Source organism: Gracilinanus agilis, chromosome 6, assembly GCF_016433145.1.
Source record: "Gracilinanus agilis isolate LMUSP501 chromosome 6, AgileGrace, whole genome shotgun sequence".
NCBI classification, from domain to species: Eukaryota; Metazoa; Chordata; class Mammalia; order Didelphimorphia; family Didelphidae; genus Gracilinanus; species Gracilinanus agilis.
In genome coordinates this window covers 19,861,192-19,888,057 of record NC_058135.1, presented here as the reverse complement: position 1 = coordinate 19,888,057, position 26,866 = coordinate 19,861,192, and the positions used below count along the sequence as shown (strand labels likewise).

The 26,866-nt window shown below is 37.4% G+C and overlaps 1 protein-coding gene across 2 annotated transcripts; it reads right to left on the bottom strand.

The window, feature by feature from the left end:
- Positions 1 to 1,972: 1,972 nt before the first annotated feature.
- NUP54 (nucleoporin 54) lies at positions 1,973 to 25,801 on the bottom strand. Of its 2 annotated transcripts, XM_044682183.1 has the most exons (12): positions 25,701 to 25,801; positions 22,663 to 22,752; positions 22,424 to 22,552; positions 20,215 to 20,441; positions 18,650 to 18,837; positions 15,210 to 15,406; positions 12,762 to 12,816; positions 11,961 to 12,054; positions 9,772 to 9,879; positions 5,182 to 5,301; positions 4,701 to 4,811; positions 1,973 to 2,823 (listed from the first exon to the last, which is right to left on the bottom strand). In XM_044682183.1, exons 1-12 carry the CDS (start codon positions 25,765 to 25,767, stop codon positions 2,695 to 2,697), a joined length of 1,515 nt encoding a protein of 504 aa, XP_044538118.1. In that variant the 5' UTR covers positions 25,768 to 25,801; the 3' UTR covers positions 1,973 to 2,694. The 2 variants fall into 2 exon arrangements, with proteins under 2 accessions (XP_044538118.1, XP_044538119.1); XM_044682184.1 differs by lacking the exon at positions 22,424 to 22,552.
- Positions 25,802 to 26,866: the final 1,065 nt, after the last annotated feature.

Sequence of the window (26,866 nt, the reverse complement as noted above, 5' to 3'; positions counted from 1 at the left end):
TGCTATTATAAAACCTTTTCTTGTTATTCTTCAGGTCCAATTAGGTTTTGAAATGACAGAATCTCACTATGTGCCCAGGCCTCCCACATGAAAAGCACTTCCTGGTGTTATTTGCCTATCTGTTTTGCTGGTATTGATTTCTGGATTTGAATGCCTGTAAGGTTGCAAGATTTTTTAGCTCATCTATCTCTTTTTATTTTATTGTTGATTTTGCCTCCTGTAATTTTTGCTTGAGTTCTTTGATAATGTCATCTTTCCCTTTAGAATTCTCCTTTTGTTTTTTGTCTCCAGAATAAACATAGGATGCTTTCTTCCTCAAATCATCTAGGTTGAGTGACTCCCAAACTGGACAATGTAATTTAAAATAAGTTTTAATGGGTTTTAATGGCTCCCTTTAATAAACTGTCTCCTGATATGTTGTAAGTTATCTTCATTAAGAATCTGGAATCCCAAAATGGTCTCCCCAGCTTCTACCAATCTATCAAGGAATAAAGATGAATGTTCATCTATCCCCTGCCTCAGTTTCTCAAATTTTCCCCCCAAATCAGGCCTTTTTGCAAAATTTTTTCACTAGATCCTCCCCAGCTATTCTTAAATAAGCTAAGTTCTGGTTGTTCGAAAGTTCCAGGTCCACATATTTCTGAAGCCATCATGTTAAATTGGGATTACTACGAAGAGTTTCCTCTATAAATTGGGTTTTCTTTGCTGGGGTAAAAAGTTCCCCCAGAAGAATCTCAATGTCCTATAACGTGTGATCATACAGATGAAGAGCACACTTGAATTCATTTATGGACTTGAGTGGGGCCAAGTAGAATTTGGGCATGCATCTCCCAGAATCCCCTTGTAAAGTCATGTGGTCTCAGATTGGCAGGATTGGTACAGCTGCCTCAGCTCCTTCTGTTTTATTGTTTTGTTTCTTTGTCACTTGTTTGTGTAGCTATCTGCATTGTATTTCCTTGTTTATTATCCTTCTCTTCTGTGAGCTGCCTGTTTATTTCTTTTGGTTCTATTTCCTTTCTTAGTGCCAGTATCAGTATGTTGCCATCATCCTGTTTTAATTTGTTTCCTAATATCTTTTGGATTAATCTCTTTAGTGCCCAATAAAATTGCAGGAATATGATCACGGCAAATGTTGTTGGTAAGCATGAGCATGTGTCCCAATTCTAGTTTAAGCCAGTTGTAGCTACCAGGAATTTCAAGGACAGAGAGTGGAAAGGGGTCCGAGAGAGCTGCTCAGGTCAGACTCCATTCTGAGAGACCCCCTGCAGTGCTGGCTTTACCCAGGGGGAAGCTTCTGCCTGGGGAGGGTGTGTGCTTGTCCAGCCAGAGACACCTCACCAGCTAGGAAAGCCTTCCCGCAGGCCCTCAGTGCTGGCTCCTTTCTCTGATTGGTCATTACAGAGAAATCCCCTCCAGTATCCAAGTATCATTGATATATTGAGAGAAGGAGCTGACAGGCACTCACACCCAAGTCTGTCCTTCCTTTGCCATCAAATACTCTCCAATATATCCACTATTACAGTTGGCAAGTCAGGCTAAGTATCTAACCTGCAACATTTTCAAAGAGAAATCCATTTTGGGGGAAAAGCCTCTGTGGGAGCCAGAAGGTAGCCATTTTTACTAGGGCAAGCAGTTGGGACACCAAATCTACCCAGCAACAGCAGCAAACAATAGGAAGCTGCTTTCTCCAAAGGAAGGGGCTGCTTCTTAAAGGCACAGGAATAAACGCTAAATTTCAAAGGTTTTTAGTTTGGTATTACCAGCTTCACTATTAAGGAAAAAAAGCACCTAAAATACTCCTTTCTTTTATGATCTTAGGAAATGCAGGTCATAAAAAGTTAGAACCATGTACACAAATAAATCTAATACAAGATCTAATGTTTAGTTAATAGCAATCTTGCATTGTTTTTTGTAGAACATGAATGTGCTCACATATCAGTATCTGAATAAGCAAATACCAGAAAGTATCATATAAAAGTTATCACAAAGCAAGAATTTATTTATAAGAAGTTTCCATCTTTTACAGAAATAAAATGAAAAAAAAAATAGAGGACAATGTTGTAAAATAGACAAGTACTTTTTTTGTTATTTCCTAAGGGTTTGGGCTCATTTTGCAAATAAGTAAAACCATATAAAAATATCTTTCAAACCCTTGTAGTCCCCAAAAGAAAACCTAATCAATCACTAAGGACTCCTAAAATTTCTCTTCTCTCTTCCAAAAGTGGCATACACAAATAGAAAAACTGACATACATTTACACTATAACATACAGATTTGCAACAGCCTGGTTATCCTTCCAGTTATTTTTTATTGCAAAGTACACTTGTTCTCATGTTTTTATTGGCTGTGGAAAAGCATAGTAAAGGCTCAATGGAGAATCATCTTTAAACACTGATTTTTCAACAATGCTGTTGTAAAAATGTACAATAGTACATATTATACTGGTGATTAGGAACCTTTCTTCATTTTAAAGTAAATACAGCTTTTAGGTACTAACCTTTCAAAGGTCAAGTCTAAAAAGCTGTGAGATAGCTATGCTATTTCAAAATTTATAAACAATAATCTGTAATAACTTTCTCAGAAACCAAGCTAGAGTAGGGTGTTTTTAATATAGTCGGTTTCAGTCTGAAGGGAGATCTGAAACAGTGCTGGATGGTACACATTCCAAAGCCCCTAACAGACGGCTGTGCACTGTCAACTGAAGACACCTCCTCGAATGTGGACGTTCTCATTCAAGCCATGTTCTATTAATTTGATATCTTCCAGATCATCTTTTATGATGCTGATCAGGTGGCTAAGGCCTTCTTGTTGTTGTTTCAAATGCTAGGATGATTAAAAAAGAGAGAAAATGTTTAAAAAAAAAAAGGTCCTGGGTTAGTCTTCTGTATTAATAACAATGATTTTCTGTCTAAATATGTGATTTGTTCAGTGCAGGAAGTACCAACAGAGATCTGGCCCAGAGCCAGGAACATGTATCAGGGGTCAAAGTAGAAGCTAGGTCTTCTGGTCTCTCGTTTCTACCACTAACACGGAGTTCTCAAACTCAAAATGATTTTCTTTGTGTGCAGCACTTTACAACCTTCTGTAGCAGACACTAATGATATAAATGCTAACCAAAAAAAAAAAAACAAAAACTGCTTATGTCTGAGTTTTTCTGCAGCCTTAATTGCATAGGTATGAATTATCTGAAAAAAGGGGCATAGGCCCTGAAGGGCAATAGGTCCCTGAAATTCCTTAGTACTCCTTATGCATAACTCACTTGTATTAAATATTCATAGAATTCTAGCCCCATATTATTTGATTGCAAATGCCCTCAATTATGTTGGGTATGTCCCACTCCCCACCAAAAACAGAGATTGGGCTCGTGCGAGATAGAACAAAATTATTTCTTCTCAGAGATCACTTAACAAAATACCATCTGACAACGGTTTTATATCCATCTTCAAACGAGGATAAGAGGTATAAAATGAAAATAGAAATGGATCCCACAGAGGGGATGGAGCCAAGATGGCCACTCAATAGCAATAAAAGCTGAAACCACTGACAATCTTTAAAAAGTACCTCAAAAAGACCACTACCCACATCCAGAGAAAGAACTGTGGGAGCAGAAACACAGAAGAAAAACATTTGCTTGATTACATGGTACGATGGGGATAAGATTGGGGATATAGACTCTAAACAATCACTCTACTGCAAATATCAATAATATGGAAATAGGTCTTGATCAGTGATACACATATCCAGTGGAATTGCTCGTTGGCTTTGGGAGGGGGGTGGGAAGAGGGGAAGAAAAGAACATCAATCATGTAACCATGGAAAAATATCCCAAATTAATGAATTAAATAATTTTTCTTAAAAGTGCCTCAAAATATCAGAAGCAACCAACAGCAAGATGGAGTGAGGGGGGCTCTCCCACTGAACACAACTTGAAAGGAAGACAGCTGATTTTCATGGCATGAGGGGTAACCAGAAGTAAAAACCACATGCAGAGGAGTGCTGGACCACGGGCATAAGTCAACCTCACAATTCCTGGACCCACTCCCTTAAAGTTCCAGGTCCTGGCGCCAGCCCATAGTGAGGCCCAGAAGTCCATAGTGCTGGATCCTTTCAAGCCTGCACTGCTGGGGTGAAGACAAAGCCCCAAGGTAAAACAGCTCATAGTGCCCATTCCTATAAACCAGCAGCAGAAGAGGCAAAATCAACAGCTTTCAGAATTCCCAAACCACAGGCAAGAAAAAGGCTGGGAAAATGAGCAAAGAGCAAAAAGAAATACAATACCTAACCCTAGAAAACTTCTATGGAGACAAAGAGCGAAAAACAGTCAGCAGATCCACAGATGATAAAATGACTTAGAAAACCACAAATTAACATTATCCATGTTGCATTTTTATCTGTTTTGCTCAAATATCCCCCAATTACATTTTAATCTGTTCAGCCTAAGCGGAAGGCATGTGACCCATGAGTTTGATATCACTGACACATGGTTAATCTAAAAATGCCCTACAAAGGACATTCATTAGATGAGGATTTTCACTCTTTCCTCTAGATTTTCAAGATGAGCTTTAGAAACAATAGTGGAACACAAAAAGGGAAGCTTTCAGTAAGGCAATCTGTCCTATTCTGATGGGAATAGCTACAGAAGGTTAAAGGTTAAACCTGCAAAGCAATCAAGACTATCCATCCACATAAAGTCCATTTACCTGCTTGATTTCTCGTAGAAGATCAGCATCCACATAGTATCTTTCTTCAGATTTCACAGCTCCAAAGTGATTCTGCATTCTAATCTGGGACATCAGCTCATTCAGGCGACCCTAGGAATGGGATGGTACAAAATGACTATGTCTGTACTTATTTAACACACACAATAGTCAATGGAAATATAGGGGCAAGTGTAAATTGCACTCCTAAAACGAAGGTACTTTTAAAAGGAAATGAATATATGGTAGCTAACAACACTGATTTAGGTCACACAGAAGTTTTATAAATTCCAACTTTTTAGGAAAACCTATCAGTTTATTTCCATCACAGAAGTTCTCAAGTTCTCTGTCTGTTTGGCAGAGATGAAACCATGGAGTTGAGTTCTTTCCCAAAAGCTTCCTTTAACACTTTCCTTAGATCTTCTTGGTGTAGACGCTACACCTCAGCCCATATATCACACAAGTGTAGCTTGGACTTGCTTACCTTAAACTGTGTAGGTGCATTTAATTCACACTGGATTGTATCAAGCTGCACTCTTAGCTGCTCTTCATCAGCCTGGATGGCATAGCCACTCTTCCTCTGAATTTCCTGCTTAATCAGGACCTGTGACAGGTACAAGAAGAGCATTAAGACCATTCTCCTCTTCGGCTATGTCCCAAGAAATTTTACATCTGTTTTAATTAAACAGCTTAAACTAACTGGGAAGAGGAAGAAGCATATTTTTAAATGATTAATATAAAAACCAAAGGCCCCAAAACAATCTGGAAAAAAAAACCAGCTTCAATGTTAGACTGTCTCAAATCTGAATTATCCTAAACAATAATATTTGGACAAACTATTAACCTTCAATAAGTTATTCAACTTAGTTCAATGGTTTATCAGCCTAATGTTAATTCTTAGATCGGATACTGAATAGCTAACGCAGTGGACCACCGGATCAAGCTCTAAAGTTCCCCAACTTATTCCTCACTCATTTTAGAACTAGCTGTGACTTGGGCTAAGGAACCTAACATACTCTCTAGACCAATCTTCTCATTCTCCCTAATGAGGAAGCTTAGAAACCAAAGAGGAACTTTCCTGAGGTCCCAATCTGTGGCAGAAGCAGGATTTGCAGCCAAGGTCCCAACTCTAAATCCAGGATTTTCTGAATACAACAGCAGTAGCTCACACTTAAAACTAGCACCATACATCCATGATCTTGACCTATGATCCTAATCATCCTGAGGTAGGTATTATTATGATCCCTATTTTATAGCTGAGGAAACAGAGTAAGAGAAGTTGTGACTTACCTGCCCAGGGTTCATACTTCTTAATAGTCTAAGGCAGAATTTGAACCCTGTTCTTCATGATTCCAAGCCCACATTCTCTCCACTTCTTCATGCTGCCGCTAACATAGCTATGCTCCCATTTCCAGAACAAATTATAATAATAACAGCTAACATTTTGATAAAATATTACTAAGAAGTACCAGGCACTGGGCTAGACCACCTTTCGGCCTTAAAAGTCACCAAGAAAACTAAGAATGTTCTTTGCCAGCTGCCAAGTTTCTAAGGCAAAGGCAAAAGTAAGAGGAAGAAAAAAACCAAAGGAAGAAAAGAGTAACAGAGGGAGAAGAAAGACACAAGTAAAGCTGGAGTAGCTGTGATTATCACCATCTGCTCCTGGGACAAGCATATATGCCATACAAAAATGGCTTATCCCTCTCTGGCCAACCTTAATGATTCTTCCCCTTTCTAGAAACTAAAAAATACACCAAAAGTCACTGAAGGGGTATAGACAAAACCTTTCAAATCTGTCTGATTAAAATGGGTCTTTTACAGTTTTTAAAGAGAATGGATCCTCTTTGGGGTACAAACCCAGCAATGATACCCAACTAGATCATAAGGGTAGGCAGTCTTTTAAAGTCCTTTGTGCATAATTTCAAATTGCCCTCCAGAATGGTTGGACCAATTCACAACTTCACCAGCAGTTTGTTGGTGTCCCAATTTTGCCACATCCCCTCCAACATTTATCACTTTCTTTTGCTGCCATATTGGCTAGTCTGAAAGGTGTAAGGTCGTACCTCAGAGTTGTTTTAATTTGCATTTCTCTAATCAGGAGGGATTTAGAATACTTTTTCATGTGCTTATTAATAGTTTTATTTCACCATGTATAAAATGCCTATTCATGTCCCTTGACCATTTGTCAATTGGGGAATAGCTTGATTTTTTGTAAATTTGACTTAAGAGGTAATAAGGAAAAAGACTTGTACAAAAATATTTATAGCCACACTCTTTGTGTTGGCAAAAATTTGGAAAATGAGGGGCTGCCCTTCGATTGGGGAATGACTGAACAAATTGTGGTATCTGATGGTGATGGAATACTATTGTGCTATAAAGAATGATGAACTAGAGGAATTCCATGTGAACTGGAAAGACCTCCAGGAATTGATGCAGAATGAAAGGAGCAGAACCAGAACATTATACACAGTGACTGATGCATTATGGCACAATTGAATGTAATAGACTTCTCTACTAGCAGCAATGCAAGGATCCAGGACAATTCAGAGGAACTTATGAGAAAGAAGGCTATCCATATATCTATCCCCTTACCGGAGCTACTACTTTGTCATTTTTCCTCTGCTTTGTTAAGCTTAAACTTTAGGTCCTTTATTTCCTGCCTCAGTTCTTCAATTAGTTCACAATTTGCTTCATCATGTTTGTCCTTGTCTGCATTATAAGATGCTACGTTTCATATACTGCTGCTGGAAATAATTCCTCACTAGCTTACACGAGTTTTTCACAAATTGCCTCCTCAAATGCTTTATGTCCTGTTCCTTAGAGATGTCCAAGTTTAAGTACTGTTCTCCTAAGTCAATTAATTTGTCCATTAAAGTGGAAGGTGTTTCTCTACTTTCCTGCCTCATCCTCTCAAACTTGGTCCAAGGCTCTGGTCTATTTGAATACTACCTCATTGTTTTTATAACTGCTAGCCTTGCTTTAATCAATTCTTCATACCTTTCTAGAGAATTAATCTCCCATTTGGGATTCAATAAAGGCCATTCAGGGGTTTTGGTTACAATCTTGTCTTTTTTTTGTTTTGTTAGCAATTCATCCAGCAAAATTTCCATGTCCAGATAATCAGGATCGAAATGCTTGATTATTTTTTCAAATTTCTTAATGACAGACACCGATTCCTCTTCAAATGAGGGGGTACCATTTTTGAAACTTAATATGTCACCTTGTATGAATCCTTTATGATGTCTCACATTAACAAGATGTTGTTCTCGGGTAAATACTGGGACTTCTCTTAGGGGAAAAAACTTCCCACAGCATTATTCAGTTCAATAGTCTCTTGTTCCAATTTTGTGCTCTGTAACATCCATTCAATAATCCTTGTTTCATAATAACAGCTTGTAGGTAATCCATTTTCATATCCTTTTCCTAATCTTTAAGATATTTATTGTTTTGTGTAGTTACCAAATGTATGATGTACATTATAGACATCCTAATTAGAAATCCTAGCAATATTCCACAAGCACCCAGTGGAAAACATTCAAATATATTTAAGAGATCCAGTATTGGTTGTGGTACCGGTATCCCTCGAATATAAGCAGGTATCTGTTTTGCAAACATGTGGGTTATATTTCCCATGTTAATATTATTATTAGTAAAGATCATATTCTCTATTAACTACTGTCAGTAAATGCAGCTCTTGTATCTCTCTCTCTCTCTGAGAATGAGGGAGAAGAAAACTCTGCAGCTCCCCCTGTGGTTCTGAAGAGAAAAACTGACTGTTTTTCTCCTTTCTAAAATAAGCAGTTGGTTTAAACAAAAGGTTGTTGTCCTTGTTAGGCTTGCCACTTGTTACAGGACATATAAACCCTTATTGATCTGTATTACTATCACTAGTTGTAATAGGTATTGGTAGACTGTTAGGTTAAGGGAATTCGGTTGTCAGTTGGAAGGAAAATGGCTGATCTAGCAATTGAAGGAAATCTGCTGGAGACTGAATTTATAAAAAAAAAAACCTATTTATTGTAACTATAAAGATTAAGGGAAAGAAAAAGAAATAAAACAGGTAGGAATAATATTGCTTATTTACATATGTACCCTAATCTGATATTATCTATCTATAAACCCAGTCCCAAATCTATCTCACAAGAGACTTTCTTCTTCCTTGACCAAAGTCAAAACTAACAACTTCCTAACTGTCTATACCCCTAATTCTATCTTACTAAACTATCTAATTAAATTATAATTTCTTTATTATATATTTCTTCAAAGAATTTGTTGTAACTCCTTCAAAATCTCTAGCCACAGAAAATATACCATGAGTAGGTTCATAGATGTTGCTCTCTTCTGCCACCTACTGGCCTACTGTTTCCTGCAAATGTCACAGGGAAACAGCTAAGACCCTTTCTCCAACAGATAGTCTCTTCACCAAATCTCCTCCGAATATATCACAATGCTTCCCAAAACAATCTCCACCAAATTCCTCACGGATGATCCAAGGAAAAAACCAAACCAACCAACCTCTGAGTCTCTGTCCCAGAAGTGGCATCATTATTTCTAACTGCCTTTCCCAGGGCACTCTGAACAATTCTCTTCCCCTGACCTACTCAAGAGTTCCAGAGTTACATCTGAAAGTAACCTTAAAAATCTCACATCACTTCATAAATTCTATATCTGGCTACAATCTATTTTTAATTAGGCCAATTAACAAATAACTCATTACAACATCCAGAGAAAGAACTGTGGGAACAGAAACGCAAAAGAAAAACATATGATCAATCATGTGGTTTGAAAGGGATATGATTAGGGTTTTGATATTAAAAGATCACTCTACTGCAAATATGAATAACATGGAAATGGGTTTTGAACAATGATACATATATAACCCAGTAGAATTGCTTGTCAGCTCCAGACAGGGAAGAGGGGAGAGGAGAGAGAAAGAACATGAATCATGGAACCATGGAAAAATATTCAAAATTTTTTAAAAATGAAAAAAAGAAAATGGGTCCTACAAGGCAAAAAAAAAATACTAAAACAGCCTTTTAATCAGATAATTGATTTGGATCAGTCCCGTCACTACCTGCAAGGTCCTGTGGGAAAGCTCCATGAGTTTCCTCTTGTATTGTGCTATTTTAGCCAGAGTGGTGGTCTGATTCTTTTGTAACTCACTGATGTCTTCAGATATAATCTATGAAGAAAAAACATTCAAAGTACAATTATTGCAATGACACTTTGACTCAATCTTAAATTCTCAAAGCCACAAAAGTGCTGGGCACCACCACAATTTATTAGAAAGTGCAACAATTCTTAGTAAGTAAGCTACCTGAGGTTCACCTGGCCACTGAATACTCCAAAGAAAGTTAGGTTCTACAGAAATTGGGGTACATTAAACCAGTGAAGAAAGCTTAAGTGCCTTTTTACAGAACCATGCCACCTTCTGGCTTGTGGACAATGCAAAGTCAGAAAGAAGCATACCACTGGGTCATTGTAATGACAAAGAATGGCCCCAGAGAAAAGTTAAGAACATGAACTTCCCTCTTTTCACTGTGGTGGAGGAAAATTTTGAATTTGGATACTGCACAAACGATATCACACTCTTGTACTCTATTAGATATTGCACTTGGATATCGTACTCTCGGAGGTGCACCCTCTTTTTTTGATCTTTGCTTGGACACCCAGAATCACACCAATGAGAAACTCGGGATCCTAGACTGTAATCCTAGAGACAGACCAGAAGCAGTCATCTTCCCCACAGAGACCTAACTAACAAGGAACAACTTAGGAGATTCAGAGAGGGGAAGATGGACCTTGCAGGCTCCCAGAGGGGTAAAGATCTACATCTTTAGGGGACCCCACTTCACTACAGGTACAACTGTCTTCAAAAGGCACACTAATACACTGCTGGAAGAACAATGAACAGTGACAACCATTCTAGAAATAATGCTTTTAAAAAAGTGGTTAAAATGTCCATATCTTTTATCCCAGAAATGGTACTATATGCCATTTTTTGTGGGGGGCAAAGTACTGGAAACAAAGCAGATGCCCATCAACTAGGACTAAATCAACATTGTGGTATGTTACTACACAATGAAAAAAGATATATATACAAATTCAGAGAAACATGGGAAGATGTGCTCAAGCTATTATAAGCAAAATAAGCAAAAGCAGGAAAACAACATATGACAACTATGTAAATGGGGAGAACACCACAATAAAACTGAACACTATAATTATAATGGCCAAATTTGACCCATGAACATTTCGTGGATGAGACAGGGACCTCGGGGATAGAATCCTGCAGATGTGAAAGATTGGTTGAACATTTTTTTTCTTCTGTCCTTATGACAAAAAAAAGTCACCCTGGGCAGAGGAGGAAGGGATATATTTGGAAATGTGCTGGAAAATCTTTTTAAAGCATCAATAATAAGGAATAGTTGTTATCAAATATGAAAAAGGTTAATTCCCTATTGTTTCAATGAGCAGAACAAAGACAAAAAATACACAGAAGCTATAGGGAAGTATGAGTTCATTATAAAGACCTCTAATAATGGTCTCCAAATAATAAAGACCTCCAACAATGATTTAGGCTTTTCTGATAAGTGAAGACCTCCTCATCACATTATGAGCAGAGAAACTAGGTAACTGTCAATTGCTAGAGGAGAGAGTAGGGACTCCTTTGCTCAGTGACAGGTTTGGTTAAAGGAGCCTCTCACATCTGTTTCATCACCAAATTTCTATGATTTTATAACTTAAGATAACTAAAATGTTAGAGATCTAAATATTAAAATAAAAAAAACCTTTTCCATATTCTTCATAATGAAAATTCTTTATTCCCATCAAAAGCACTCAATACACTACAGAAAGTACAAAGTAGAAATTTTAATTTGCCAGTTTCATGAGGATAAAGCATGCATTATCTTGCTGGAATTAGAAGTGACCAACTAATTAAGCTGCCTCCATTGTAAACAGTTGGTATTTAGGGGTTAACACATACAGCAGCTATTTTATAGCTTAAAGCATTTCCAATCTAACCATTCTATATTCACAAAGTAATATAATTTTGTGTTTTCACAACGTGTTTTGTTCTACAAAGGAAGCAACAGTGAACAGTTCCAATTACTAACTGATAATCACACTGTATTATCTTTTTCTGATACTTTTAGCCTTACCAAGACATAGTAGTGGCATATATAATGACAGGAATCCAATATCTCTAATACTTAGTGGTACCATTCCCAGTCCCAGGGGATTAAAAACCTAAATGCTTACATCTAATCTGGTCTGATGCTGTTTGGTCATCTGATCTTGGACCTTCAGTCTTCGGAGAAGTTCTTTGAAACCCACCATTGGCACAGGAATTAGCCTACAGAAACAAAGTGTGTTATTTCCACAAATACATACTTTTGAGTCTTTTAAAAATGACAAAGAATGTAAAAGCCTTTCCTATATAATAACATATTTGCCATCAAAAACCCACATGACTAATAAACTTGATGATTGCACATGGAAAGGGTGTTGATACTAAGCTGTGATTTCACGGCTTTGGGGTACCTCTGCTGAGGAAAATTCCTTTACCAGCCAAGATCAATGATGGAGATATAAGTTGCTGCCAGCAAAGCTCCCTGGGGCACCAAGAGGCCTTGCCAAGTAAGCACACTATAAGAGGGACTTAGAGAGAGGGACTTAAACCCAGGTCTTCCAGATACCAAGGCCAACTCTGACCATTACTCTATGCTCATCTCATAGAACAAAAGAAGTCAGGGAACTTGGTCCAACTCCATTTTAAACTCTCACAAGATTAAATAACTTACCCAAGGTCATACCATTAGTCAGTGACAGCTCTGGGACTAGAGCCTGGATTTCCTAACTCCAAGTGTGATACTCATTCCCACTACACCATTCTGCCTCCTGAACTCCAAAAATCAAACATTCATAAGAATAAATTTTACCAATCCCAATGAGAATTCTGCCCATTAATCACTTATTCCGAATTCTAGCCTGTTTCATAGTAGCAAACAGTATTATATTATATCATAAATTATATTAGTTACTACATCAAGATAAACTTACTTTTCAGGGTCAGGGTTATCCACTTTGGCTTGTTCCCAGATAATTGGATCAACACCTAACACAAGAATGAAATTTTTTGAAAAGCATTTAAGAGAAATCTTACTGAATATATTCTGACAAACATGTTAAAGAACAAACATGTTAGTATTTTGTCCAAAATAGATATACAAACAGGTCAATTTCTTATTTGGCAAGAGATCATAATTATAGAGTGATTATACAGTAATGCATATTTTTTAAAAGTTTAGCATTATAGAAAAATATAGAAAGAAAAAACTGAATGTAACATTCTATTAACATGCAAAATTCACAAGATTCACAATACAGTATGATGCATAACAATTCAAAACAGTAAAAGAGTTTGACTGCGTGGCAGAAGTTTTAATTTTGGAAGATAAAATATTAGCAACCATAGTTTTATAGAATAAACTTAGGGAAAATGAAAAAGGTAGGAAAGCAAGGGATGAGACAATCCAAAAATGTCAAATCTATGACTGAGACAAAACACTTCCTAGTCTAGGGTATTCAGTTCAAAGAATTACAAATAGGATAGGAAGAATCATAGGAGATATGAGTGAGCACAAGAAAGAGGTCAATTTGATTTTCCTTTTCTTTACAAATATACATTTTTAATGCCAGAAAATTCCACTCTCCATGGCACAGAGATTACTACAAGATACATACTCAATTTTAGAGTGAAGTGAGTCTCTAATAGATCATAACTTTGCTAAGGGCACATAATCAAGGGCTCTGTTTGTTACATTTTCTATAGAAATGAATTCACAGAAGTTAGAAGGAACATCCAGCCTCAGACACTTACTAGCTGGGTGACCCTGGGTGAGTCACTAACTTCTGTTTCCACTGGAAAAGTAAATGGTAAACCACTGGTGTTTTTGCTAAGAAAATTCCACAGACAGTGCTTGTATAATATGGTCCACAAGATCACAAAGATAACTAAGATGAAAAGGATAAAACAGAAAGATGTATGCTCACACTAGAGCTATTTTCCCACTGTGATGGAAGAGATCTAGGAGAGGGCAAGTTGAAAAAGGATTTCCTGTGGAACAGGAGGCTGTTCACATATGCTCCGCTCTTCTGAGGATATTAAGCGTCAAGCTCCAGATCACTGCAGAGCCCTCAGAATGAGCTTTAATCACTTCAAAGAAATTTGGCCTAACCACCCACACAGGAAAGGAGATGAAGAACATCTATTGCCAGATTTCAACATGCATTTAGATGGATACCCTATAAAGTGTGCTCATTATTATGTATATCTGGAACTAAGAGTGTGGATGGTCTAGCTAGGCCCAGAAAGGAAGATGAAGTGCCTTCGGGAAATTGTAAAGTTTCTTTATTTGATCTCAAGCTTCCTATGAAATTATAAGACTATCTTTTTTAATACTAATAGTTTACTGTTACTGTTAAGTGGTGTTAAGGCATGAAATACAACTGACTCCAAAGAATTAAAAATGATTATCACAGAGGGCAATGGAAAGGTACATGGTGAGTGTGAGCAAGCCACACCATGTATCCCAAGAACAGGAGTAAAAGAGTAAAAAATGTAGAAAGGAAGAGAAGATGGGCTGGTAATGTGAAAAGAATAAGACATGATGCTCAAATGACCTTCAATGGTGTCCAGTTGCCTAATGAATAATATGCAACTCTTAAGCAGGATTTCAAGACTCTTGATATAATTACCTGGGTCCAACCTACCTTCTCAGACTTCTATCATATTATTTCCTTTCACTCAACCAATGGATGCCTTGCCTCTACGACAGTCCTCACAGTATTTCACACACCTCAAATGTGTCATGCTCCATTCTCAAACTCTGCCAGCTAACCTGGAATGCCACCTCCTCCATGAAATCTTCCATGATATTCCTAGCAAGTAGTCCTGAGTTCTTTTCAACTTTTCTTAACATTTTCCTGTGTATGTTTATCTTCTCTTACATCTTATTTTCTCCATTTTCCCCTCCTATGCTTTCCCAAAACTAAACCCATACAATCAAGTTCTACGCACAGTACTGGTTAATACATAGCAATCACTTTTACTTCTGTGACTGACTCAAAGAATGTTTTAATTAGCTATAATGGATGTGTATGGATGAAAATGTCCATTTCTATCGCTTTAATGTTTATTATAAACTTTAATAATAATAAATATGCAAACTACTTAGTTAATAATTATTAAGTGGTTAATAATATGTCGATTCTGTGTAATTGAGACATCAAAATAAATATCAACATTTTAAATTTAAATTTTTCAAAATCAAAACCATTAAAAAACTTATAATGGACAAAATAGTTTCAACTTTTTAAACATTCCCCCAAAAAATTTATATTGAAACAAAAATATCACAAGTGATCATCAGCATTTCTGCAGGAAAATGTGTGGAGATATTCTTGTTTAGTTCATAATTTGACAAGGTCCTAACCCCAAGTACATACCAGCAGGAGGATTCTGTAAAAGCTGCTTGATCTGGGCAGGTGAGAGCTCTGTTCTAGTCATAGAAAGGGTAACTCCAAGTTGCTGCAATGAAGTTTTTATATTTGCTTGTTCAAAATGGGTATAGAGTGCTGTAGCTGTAACTCGCCTTGATGTGCCATTTGGAGAACGTTCAACAACATAGATGACAACTTCTGTCCTGAAAAAAAATTCAGATAAGATATCAAGCTTTTGTCTTTCAGAAAATAAATATAAATGCAAATATCTTGATTCCTTAAACAGGTTTGTGAAGTTAGTATCAGATCTGATAGTGGGAGTACAAAATATTAGATTTTTTAAAAATTTTAAATAAGAAAACTAACTTTCCACTGTGGCATCAAAATGATGTACAGTTATTTTTGAAACTTTATCAATGGTATGAAAAGCCTTTTATTAAAATCCTCCAATTTTTAACAGTGTCGTAATCAATCAACAAGTATTTATTAATTAAGCACCTATTTTGTCCCAGGAGCAAAAGACATAAACAAAAAGAATGAAATAATGTCTACTCAAGGAGATATTATAATAAACAAGTGATAAGTGACAAGTACATTTAAGTACAGAATAAATATAAATACAAAATAGAGGAAAGGCACTGAGCAACTAGAAGAAATCAAGAAAAGCCTTCATGTAAAAGGCAAAATTTTAAGCTGGATCTCAGTAGAAGAGAGGAAAGTTACAAGTGAGAAGGGAGCACATGCCACAGATGGGGGACTACCAGCACAAAAGCCTGCAGATAGGAGATGGGATACAATGTGAGAGGAATAAAAAAAAGACCAATTTGGATGGATGAACCAGGTCAGTTACACAGCTCACTACTAAAAACCAACCTCAATAAATACTCATAATACTCCATTCTTTCTTCTATCTTTCATACCTAGTCAGCCTCATCTTCTGTATGTCCATAAATTTGATCACAATTGTATTACTTTTGTTTCTTATTGACTATCAAATAAAATTTAAACTTCTTTTGCTGGCATCCAAGGCCCTTCACAAAAGTCAATAGTATTGCCTCTCAGGCTGATCTCATCTTCCTCCTTTTAACACAGTCTAGGCTCTAGGCAAACATGCTCTCTTTTCTTTCCTTCCCTACTTCCTTACTTCCCTGTCTTCCTACTCATCCTTTAAACTACAAATTCAAATGATTGTTGCCACCTAGAAACCCTCCATAATCCCCCAGGAAAAAAAACATTCTCAACCCCAGAGAGTGATTAGTCTTGTATTTTCTGAGATACTTATCATGTAGTCAAGTTAGCCAGGTAAAACTCAGATGCCCCTCCAACATCCATGAAGGTTGAAGTGTGTTTTGCCTAGACTTTATTTCTCCTCGTTATGTGTAATCTGAAGCTGTTATTGGTAATATTTATTGATCGGTGTATTGATAAATTGTCCTTAAGTAGTTGGGGTAAACTAACTTGTAAGCTGGAAGCAGTTAGATACAACCCTTGTTCTATAGTAGAGGCAGGGAGAGGAAACAGAAGGATAGAAACTAGGAATTAGGAATAGGAGAGGAAATCTCTTAACCTTATACTAAAATGTTTAAATAAAACCCCCCAAATCTAACTGCTTTCTTTGCAGTCTTCTTGCCTAATTAGGTGTCCTTAAACAACTTTCACTAAACTAAAATTAAATTCTGTCTTACTAACCTATATGCTAAACAATGAACCTTTATTTTATAATGAACTCCTTAATCTATAAAAAACAAAAGCTGCCTGAAGCCAACTATCAGATATAACAGTCAGAATCTCTAGCCAAGAGAGACTCTGACACAGGCCATGTTTCCAAGTCAGAGAGAATAGACAGAGCTGCAGCTGCTTCTCCCTTCAGGAGAAAAGCTCTCAGTAAACACACTCTTTCTCAGCTTCACATGTGTATATCAAACTCTCAAAGGTACTAACAGATCTTCTTAGTCCAGTGATGGATAACCTTTTGAGCTTGGTGTGTCAAAATTCACCAAAAAAACAAGTATAACTCCAGTGGTGTGTTACTTTGAGAAAAACCCCATAATTTTGTGATATTTATAGTTTAAATAACAAAAATGTATAATTATAATATATAACTATTTAATAAACCAAAATAGGTAAATTAATATAGGTAGAATTGTCATCTATAGTGCACAGAGTGTCTACACTATACTATAGCAAATGTTTCATCCTCAGCATGTGGCCCCATATTTCTCTGTATGCGGCTGCATGCAGTCGCGTGTCATCGAAAATGACTATGCATGTCAGTGCTGACATGCGCATCGTGGGTTTGCTATCACTGTCTTAGTCTGAGAGAATGATCCAGCAACCTGCTCCCAAGAAAGTCAGAGAGACTGCAACCCAGAACTCACTGAATTCTCTCTTTTATGCCAGGCCTCTTAAAGTGACGGAGGGAGAGAGCTATCTCCTCTGATTTCTTAAAGTAACAGAATGAACTTAATAAAACTTCCTTCAACATAAAACTCCTGCTCTTAATGAGACAGAATGAACTTAATAAAACTCCTTATCTAGCACCTAGGACAGCATTCAATAGCTACTTCTCTCTGCTTGATGAACAGAAATCTCAATTTAACAAAACTTTTAATGTGACTAAGTAAAATTATTATAGCTTCTTGTGCACAATTTTTCAAACCAAAAAAAAAAATTTTTTTTAATGAATTTCTTATTAAGAAACTGGCCCTGGGGGCAGCTGGGTGGCTCAGTGGACTGAGAGCCAGACCTGGAGGCAGGAGGTCCTGGGTTCAAATCTGGCCTCAGCCACTTCCCAGCTGTGTGATCCTGGGCAAGTCACTTGACCCCCATTGCCTACCCTTACCACTCTTCTGCCTTGGAACCAATACACAGTATTGATTCCAAGATGGAAGGGAAGGGTTTAAAAGAAAAAGAAACTGGCCCAAAGGAGAGCTGCCTATTTAGGATTAAGCTGATCCCCCGACACTTAGTAGCTGACTGACCCTAAACAAGTACCTAGAGTTCCTACCTCACAAAGTTGTGGTGAAGCTCAAATGAGATTTCAGTAAACTTTAAAGCATTACTATCAGCTATCACTTATTATTATGATCATATACAGAAGCAATCCACAATTCCAGTTCCTAAAACTTTATAAAATTTTTGTAATGCTCATACAATAACATGTTGAATGTTTTCTCCTTCTATTTGGATATTTAACTAAATGCAAGAGATCTTCAGTATCACACAAGTAAAGAAATTCAAAACCAAGGGGATTCCATCAACATTCCATCAACAGTGAATAAATATTGAAACAAAGACAAAATATTTTGTCATACGATTTTAAATGTGTTTCAGGAAGGACATGGTATTTGAGGCATGGGAACAAAATATATGAAACAATAAGAATGCTACAGTATCACCAAGTATGTGTCTGAACCACACAAACATAAACCAAAGGGTATACATACTGGTCATCTGGCAATGTTTTAACACCTTCTACATTGACAGAAAGGGTCTGGTTTCCTCCCAAAATTTTGTGGACTGATTCTATTAGTTGTTGTTGTTGGCTTCGGATGTCTGTTTCCTTCCTATTGAAAATTAAAACCACCAGGCCATCTTCATCCTTATTGTTGGGCATGCAGCTATAACCCACCGCCTACAGAAAAACAGCACAGAAAATTGTGATATATAATGTAATATATAATATTATATAAATATATATAATATAATATATAATATAAAAATATATAATATAACCACAGGTGTTATGCCAATCACTTAAATGCTCACTACACCAATTTCCTCATCTTTAATGGAAAAAAAAACAGAATTTTTTAATATTATCATGCCAGTGACTTGAATATAAAAATATGATTAGTTTAGCTTCCCAAAATATGGATTACCTATAAATGCTTATTTCCTTCCCTTTCCCTTCAAACTACCTCAAATCTTCTTAGAACTCTTTTTTCTAAACCTCTCCTTTGTCTCCATAACAACCTACCTGATATTATACTCATATGTACATATGCCATATGCCATACTGTTCCTGGTAGGAAGGAAGGGGAACTATCATTTATTAAGCATTATGTTCCAGGAACTGTACTGAATTCTTTAAAAATGTTATCTCCTAATTTCAATGTCACCACCACCTTGGAAGGCTGTTATTAGTCCCATTCTACAGGGGAGGAAACTTATGCAAACAAGAGGCTGGGTGACTTCTCTAGGTCACACAGCTAGTAAGCATCTGAGGATAGGATTTGAATGCAGTCTTTCTAACTCTAGGTCCAGGGTTCTACCCACTTTACCCCCAGCTGTCTTTTGGACTATAAGCTCCTGACTGTTAAGGTCTATGTGACTTTTCATTACTGTATGTGCTTGCAAATGATAGATGCTTCATAAATACTGGCTGGCCTGAGCTGGAGAATACAGCTCTCCGTTCAACATGAGTCACCAACAGACCTGAGAGGGCCCTTTCTCAACAGGATCCTCTAGTATGCACATGCTGCTGGCCTACAATCAAAGAATCATACTATAAAAATCCCAGGCCAAGTGCAGCTTGTGTCAACATATAATTATGCCCCTTCGGTAGTGACAGCCTTGGCTCTCTTGAGAAGGATTTGTCAAGTACCCTTTTCAACAACAGTGGAGCACAAAGGAGAGGTGCGAGTCTAAGACATGGCAACAAACTTTCAGAAGCTTGGTGAGATTAATTATGATTTCACAGTCCATCTTAAGCCAGTGACTCTTCTGCTTATATAATATGCCAGGCCATTTTTAGTAAAATGTTATTTCTGAATACCAATCTCTCTCATACCACTAGGTTATAAGTACACTTAATTTTAAATACTCCACCTGCTTATTACACAGTATTCAGATACCTAAACAAAAGCCCTTAATTCCAATTTCACACATTGAAAGGACCCACTTTAGTCTGTAAAGAATGAAGTAGTTGCTCAAAAAAAACTCAATAAACTTATTCTATTTGTTGTAATTTACATAATGTCAGTAACAATGAAAAAAATCAACCTCCTACCTTAAACCTACAGAAGGGATTTTCCTGGGTGAAGTCCACAGGTGGAATATTATTGTTGAAATATCCTTTGCCTGTTCCCCAGAAGGCTTGGAGCTGATTCCATTTTGCCAAAATTGCATCTCTCTCATCTCCCAGTAGTGTTGGGGCAGAAAGAGCACTTGCTGTATTAATCAGCTGGTTAGACTGGACAGGAGCTTGGGTGGGCTGACTAAAGAGACCCCCTAAAGCTGAAAAAGAAATGGAGATATTACTCTTAAAAATAAAAACAAAACAAAACAAAATAAAATAAAATAAAAATTAGAAACAAGCCTGTTATCAAAGGAGATATAAAACAAAAGGCTCTAATGGCAGATGTCCTTTAATAAATATAGTATTACCATTAATATGTATAGCTAAATAAACTGAATATTTCTAAAGTAATGAAGTGCTAGACCAAGAATTAGGAAGCTCTGGATTCCTATCCGGCCTCTGACACTAATTAGCTGTGTGACCACATGCCAAGTCTCTTAACAACTTTGCTAAGCCTCAGTTTCATAGCCTTTAAAATGGGCTCTGATTATATCAATATATGTAAAGCACTTTGTAAACTCTTGAGACCTAGACAAATGTCTGCCATCACTCTTGTTCTGAGGACCAAAGAGCCCCAGGATTAAATTCCCATTAGTTTCAATACACAAAAGTTAGGAAATAGATGATGCTATACCCTCAGACAACAGAAGATTAAATTTGGTCCCTAGAGCTTTGTTGTTAATCAATATTAATATAGTCTGATACTGTAGGGGATTCTATTTAGTAGATTTTATATGTAATACTTGATAATATTTTTTTTACTTAAAGCTTAATATATCCAAATGTTAACAAAAATCGTGGCTATTAACATATCTTTAGCAAGGTGCAGAATACAGTCTCTACTGGAGTTGATTCTTCCATAAGAAATAGTAAGATTCATTATCATGTATATATTTTAAATTTCAAGGAATACTTGAGCCATAGCCTTTAAAGATCAGAGCAAATGTATCTCTTGGTTATTAATGGAACTTCTCTTAAAATGTACTATTCTTAAAGGACAGTCAGGTTTTGTTCTATCAGGCTTTACCATATGTAATTGTATTTCAAGGAATATGGTCTGATACTTAATACTAAGTCATGTCATATAATGGAGTCAAGTGATGCCCTAAGATTCAACTTGTCCCCTGGGTTCAATTTCTATTATCTGCCTTCAGAACAAAGGAAGATATTCGTTTGTGAGAATTACAGGCCAAAACCTGAATGAATTTCTGTGCAAAAAATTCCAACCAACCAATGTATCAGGTCAAATTATCCATTATTATATATAACAACAGCTAAGAACACAATTGTTTCAAGAAATAAAGAAAATACTGGACTATTCCCTTTCTCGCTACAGCTTGGAAATCCAGTTTCATTATTGGGGAGAAGGGGTAGGAGGGAAGGGGGAGAGGATACTTGGTAAGGGGTATAAAAAATAGTAGGAAACATCTGAAAGAGTCCTTAGTATGAATAATTTTCAAAATTGCTATTTTGTGATCCTAATGCGATTGAGAAAATTTAGAAACTATAACAGGCCTTTCATCCCTGATAAATAATCACTTTTCAAGTAACTGACAAATATATTCAGTATTTATGTGCTATTTGCCCAGCATTGTGCTAAGCACTAGGGGCACAAAGAATGAAATAATCCTTATTCTCAAGAAGTTTCTATTTTGAGTCAGGCCTGGAGACAGGAGGTCCTGTGTTCAAATTTGACCTCAGATACTTCCTAGCTGTATGACCCTGGGCAAGTCACTTAACTCCCCCTTGTCTAACCCTTACCACTCTTCTGCCTAGGAACCAATACATAGCAGAAGGCAAGGCAATTTAAAAAAAAAAGTAAACAGAGGAGTTTATAGTTTATCCTAGAAGCAAGAGGAAGACACTAAAGTTGGTTGAATAGGGCAGTCATAAGGTCAGTCATGTGGAAAGTGAGATATGGAATCAATTAAGGACAAATAAAAGGACTGACTGGTTCTAATAAAGGTCCAACTAAAGACTGATAACATGAATATATATAGTGTTCCAATGACAGTGAAAGTCATTGATGAAAATTTTGAAATGACCAAATAATTCACAATTAAATTCTGATTTTTTTTTAGACACATAAACATAACTATTTAACACAAACACACAAAAAAAATAAATTTCTTATACTTACTATTCTGAGGCTGCTGGGTATTGAATGTTCCAAATCCTAGCCCGGTTCCCAAACCAGTACTGGTTCCTGCAGTTGTGCCAAAGCCAGTACCAAATCCAAAACCTTTGTTCTGGGTAGCACCAAAGAGTCCTTGGAAGGAAAATTTGGGTTTACAAAAATGTTATGAAAAATGCACCTGCCCAACTAGCCCAAGTTGCTGTTCAGTTCTACAACTAAATCTACCTAGTGTATGATCTTACCACTTGTGCCTGTGTTAGTGGGAGCAGAAAAGCTGAATGCAGAACCTGCTGTGGTGGTGGTGGTGGTGGTTCCAAATCCTCCAAAGGTACCTAGTAAATAACAATAAGGAACATGAAAACATCAGAATTAGTTATATTATATCTGTTCAATAGTGGCTCTGTTCTTAGCCTACAAGGTTTTATAAAAATATTCTGACAGCTATAAATTTTTTAAAAATAATCTCATGTATTACATAGGCATATATAAAACATAAGATTATTATCAAGAGCCTATGAACCTCCTCTCAGAATGTTTTAAAATATATACATATATTTTATAAATGTATAAAATGAATTTTATAAAATATATATTTTAAAACACTCTGAGAAGAGGTCCATAGGCTTCATCAACTGTCACAGGCGGGGTCCTGGGTATCAAAAGGGTTAAAAAATTCTGCAAGTATATTAGATGTTTACCATTTACTATATAGCTCATAAAATACTAATACGTGTACTCTAATTCTCATTTGCTTTAGTTCCACACTTCAAAAAGTTCAAAAAGATCCCATTTCAGCAAATATATTTTGTTACACAAAGACCAAAAACATTCTTTGAAGACATTCAGAGTAAAATAACATGTACAAAGGTATTTAATAAAGGTGATCAACAAAATACAATTTATCATTGAGGAAGCACTTGATGTACTTACCATAATATAAAAGAAGCCATGTAGTTAATTTACACACATAAAATCACAATTAGAAACTTAAAATGGTAAAAAAGGAATAGTGAAGTATTCTACAAATAAGACACTGATGCAAGTGATTTAATATGTGGATCGCAATCAATAAAAATGAAAATGCCAGTGTTTTTAAAAAAATAGTGAATTACTTTATAAAATCCTCCAAAATAAACACTGTCATTTATTTTTGCTGAGTTGTAGCTCTATTCAGAAGTACAAATCAAACACAAAACTATATTTTCCTACACTTTCAAATTTATGGAATAAGTAATAACATGTAAAACGGTATTAAAGTAGATTATGATCCCCTTGAGAACAAGGTATGTTTTCTTCATCTTTGCATCCTCAGCACCTACCATAGTGCCTAGATATAGATACTTAATAAATATTTGTAGAATTGAATTCAAAAGAATGCAAGTCCTTTGTAATAAAAAATAGTGTAGGAAGAACAAAATGCATGATTAGCCCATTCTTGGAAATTTTATATGGTTTTTCATATAGTAAACTTTTTTGCCCAAAGATAAGCATTATAGCTTAAATATGTGGGTTCTAAACAATACTGGATTCATAAAATAAAAGAACCTAAGGTCAAAAATCAGTTTTAAACAGCAAGAATATTTCTGAAAATAAGTTTTCAATAGGAAAAAAAATCGGCAATGGGCATTGTAACCAATTAAGTCACATAAAAGCATGGAATAATAAATTCATATAAAAGCACTAAGCTAAAAAGTTTTAGAAGCCAGTACACAAAGTACCAAGTACACATGTATATCCTTTTTGCCAATAAAAAAAAGTCAAAAAATTTCACATTATAATCTTCATCAGCACCTGTCAAAACAAAAATAGAATGTTTATTCAACTCACCAGGTTTTAGAACTAGGTGTTTTTTTTGGTGACGAGCAAATTCCTCACTATTGAACTCAAACAATAAGGAAAGAGGAAGAAAAACCTTTAAAGGATAAAGAACACTAAAGAAAAATAGTATTTCTAGCTTGTGGGGAAAGAAACTTATTTTACAGTTAGAAAAAGCCAAACTACTGAGTTAAAGCTGTTTGTATAAGATTTGTTTCTTCTGAGAAATCAGCTATAACTGTGGAACACTGATGACAACAATCTGATGAAATTCCAAAAGACAGATGTAGGAATGATGAAAGATGACTGCAGGAGTCCAAGAATCCAAGGAAAAATGTGGTTTCACATAAATTGGATGTTAGCCAAAACTATCAAAAATTTAACAAGATTTTTCTGAGATTCAGGGATGTCACCAAGGCTGTAATTTCGATTTTGTTTTCTATGAAAAGCAAATATGATAACCCCCTTTTCCAACAGTGGGTAACATTCAACAAATTTCCCTGTGAATTTGTTGATATTGCTCTCCCCAGGAAAAAAATTGATCCTTTAAGATTTTTTCCAAATTCTATTTGAAAAGTTTAGATTCAAAATTGCTTCCTGGTTTCCTGCTACCAAACTGGGGAAACAAGGCCAGGATCGGGGAGGCAAGGAAGCCCATTTTTGGAGTCCTGCTTGAACACCTACAAGTGACAGGGGTCTCTCTACCTGCGCTGGCCAGAGGGTTACCAAAACTGAAGGGGGGCGCGGCGGTGGTGGAAACACCGAAATTCCCAATATTAAAGTTCACTGCAGGATTAGCAGCTAATCCGAAACCCCCAAAATTAAACCCACTGTTGGTGGAGTTGGCAGCCTCCAGCCCACCAAATCCTGACAGGTGGGAGGGAGGGAGAGAAGGAGGGAAGGAGAGAAGGAGAGAGAGAGAAAGAGAGAGGAAAAGAAAGAACAATAAGAATTACAAGAGTCAGCAAGAAGTGTTACAGACTATCATGAATGAGATTAGACTGGGAGCTCCCCGAAGGCAGGCCCAGCACAGGCAGTGCCCGGCACACAGTAGGCGCCTCCTAAGTGCTTGTGGACTGACTTTCTCCCCATGCTCAGCCACATTCCCGGCTCTCAGGAGGCACTTCCGAATGCTAGTCGGCTAGAACCAGAATAATGCCCGGAGACAAGCACCGGAGGGAGGGCAAAGCTAGGGAATACCAGGGGAGGGAGGCGGGGCCCCATGCTGGGGGGAGGGTGTCCCCCCTCCTTTCCCCTCGGGACATCGGGCTGGGGTGTTGGGAGTGGAGAGATAAATCCCTACACTAAGGACCTCGGCCCCATCACTGCCCCGCTGGGCCTTAGGGGTCCCTTTCCTGACCCTCGAAGGGCGCCCACGCGGGGCTAGGCCTGGCCATGGGAGCTGGAAGGAGGGGGCCCCTTGCGGCTCTCCCCCACCCGCCCCAACCTCGCCCTCCGCACTCACCCGCGGGGGCAGCGGGGGTGGCAGCTGAGGCCGTGCCGCCCGCGGGAGCCCCGAAGTTGAAAGCCATGACGCTCCCGGGGCCGCAGTACCTATCCCGGGGCACTAGGTGCACCCGGTAAAAGGGTCCGACCGGGAAACGGACACCCGGTACGAGAGTTCCTTCGAGCCACAGGACCGCGGCGGGAGGCGGGGTCCTGGAGGAAGCCTGCACCACCCCGCTCGCGTCTCTGTGACGTCATCGGGGAACTGTTACGCGAGAGTGGGGAGGGAAGGGAGAGGAAATGCGCGTGCGCAGGCTCAGCTCGAAGCCTTGGAAAGGATTGTTTGGAGCGCTTTAGTCTGAGGCAGCAACCCCAAAATGTGGTTGTTTTAGGATTCCTTTGTTTCTTTGCTTCCCCTTCCCAGTCTCCCCACTCCCACCTAGGATCTCCGCTGGAATATCTGTTCTTTTGTTCTCAAGTTATTTTCATTTCTTCTCAACAAGATATAAGGCATATGAAATTCCATTGTGTTTATTTTAGTTGATTGTGAAAAAAAATGATTTGGTTAAAATCTGTCTGGCTTAGAAGCGCTTTTACAGATGTCTTAATATCCTTATTTATTTTTTGTTGTTCAGTCTTTTCCTGACTCTTCATTCGTGACCATATTGAGACCTATTCTCCCTGTATTCCTCTTCATTTGGTGAGCTCACAAGCTCCCAAAGATTTAATTATCTTTATGCTGTTGATTCTCAAATCTACATGTGTAGTTAAAGGGTATGACCTGGAGGAAGATTCAAGGGATCTACGGATTCAAGAGAAGAGTAGAATGTACAGTGTAGAGCTGAATTGGTTCACCAAGGAGTCAACGGGAAAAAGAGGAGGGAGTTGGTGAGTGCAGGAGAGATCACAGTGAGGAAAAAGAGTAGTTATGTAAAGAAAGGCAGAGGAAGAGGTGGAAAGCTAATAGATTATGCTCTAATAAAAGTATTTCAGCATTCTTGAAAATGGAGGTGTTACATTTGTGGGTGATGGCAAGATCTAACAAAGTCATTATATAAGAAATGAAGTCACCCCTAAGAAACAATTTGTATAAAAGGAAACACCTATCTTAGAATGGCGTGGGAAGGGGAAAAGATTCTATGCTCCTGAATTCCAGTGGTTGGAGCAAGCATGAAGCACAGGGAA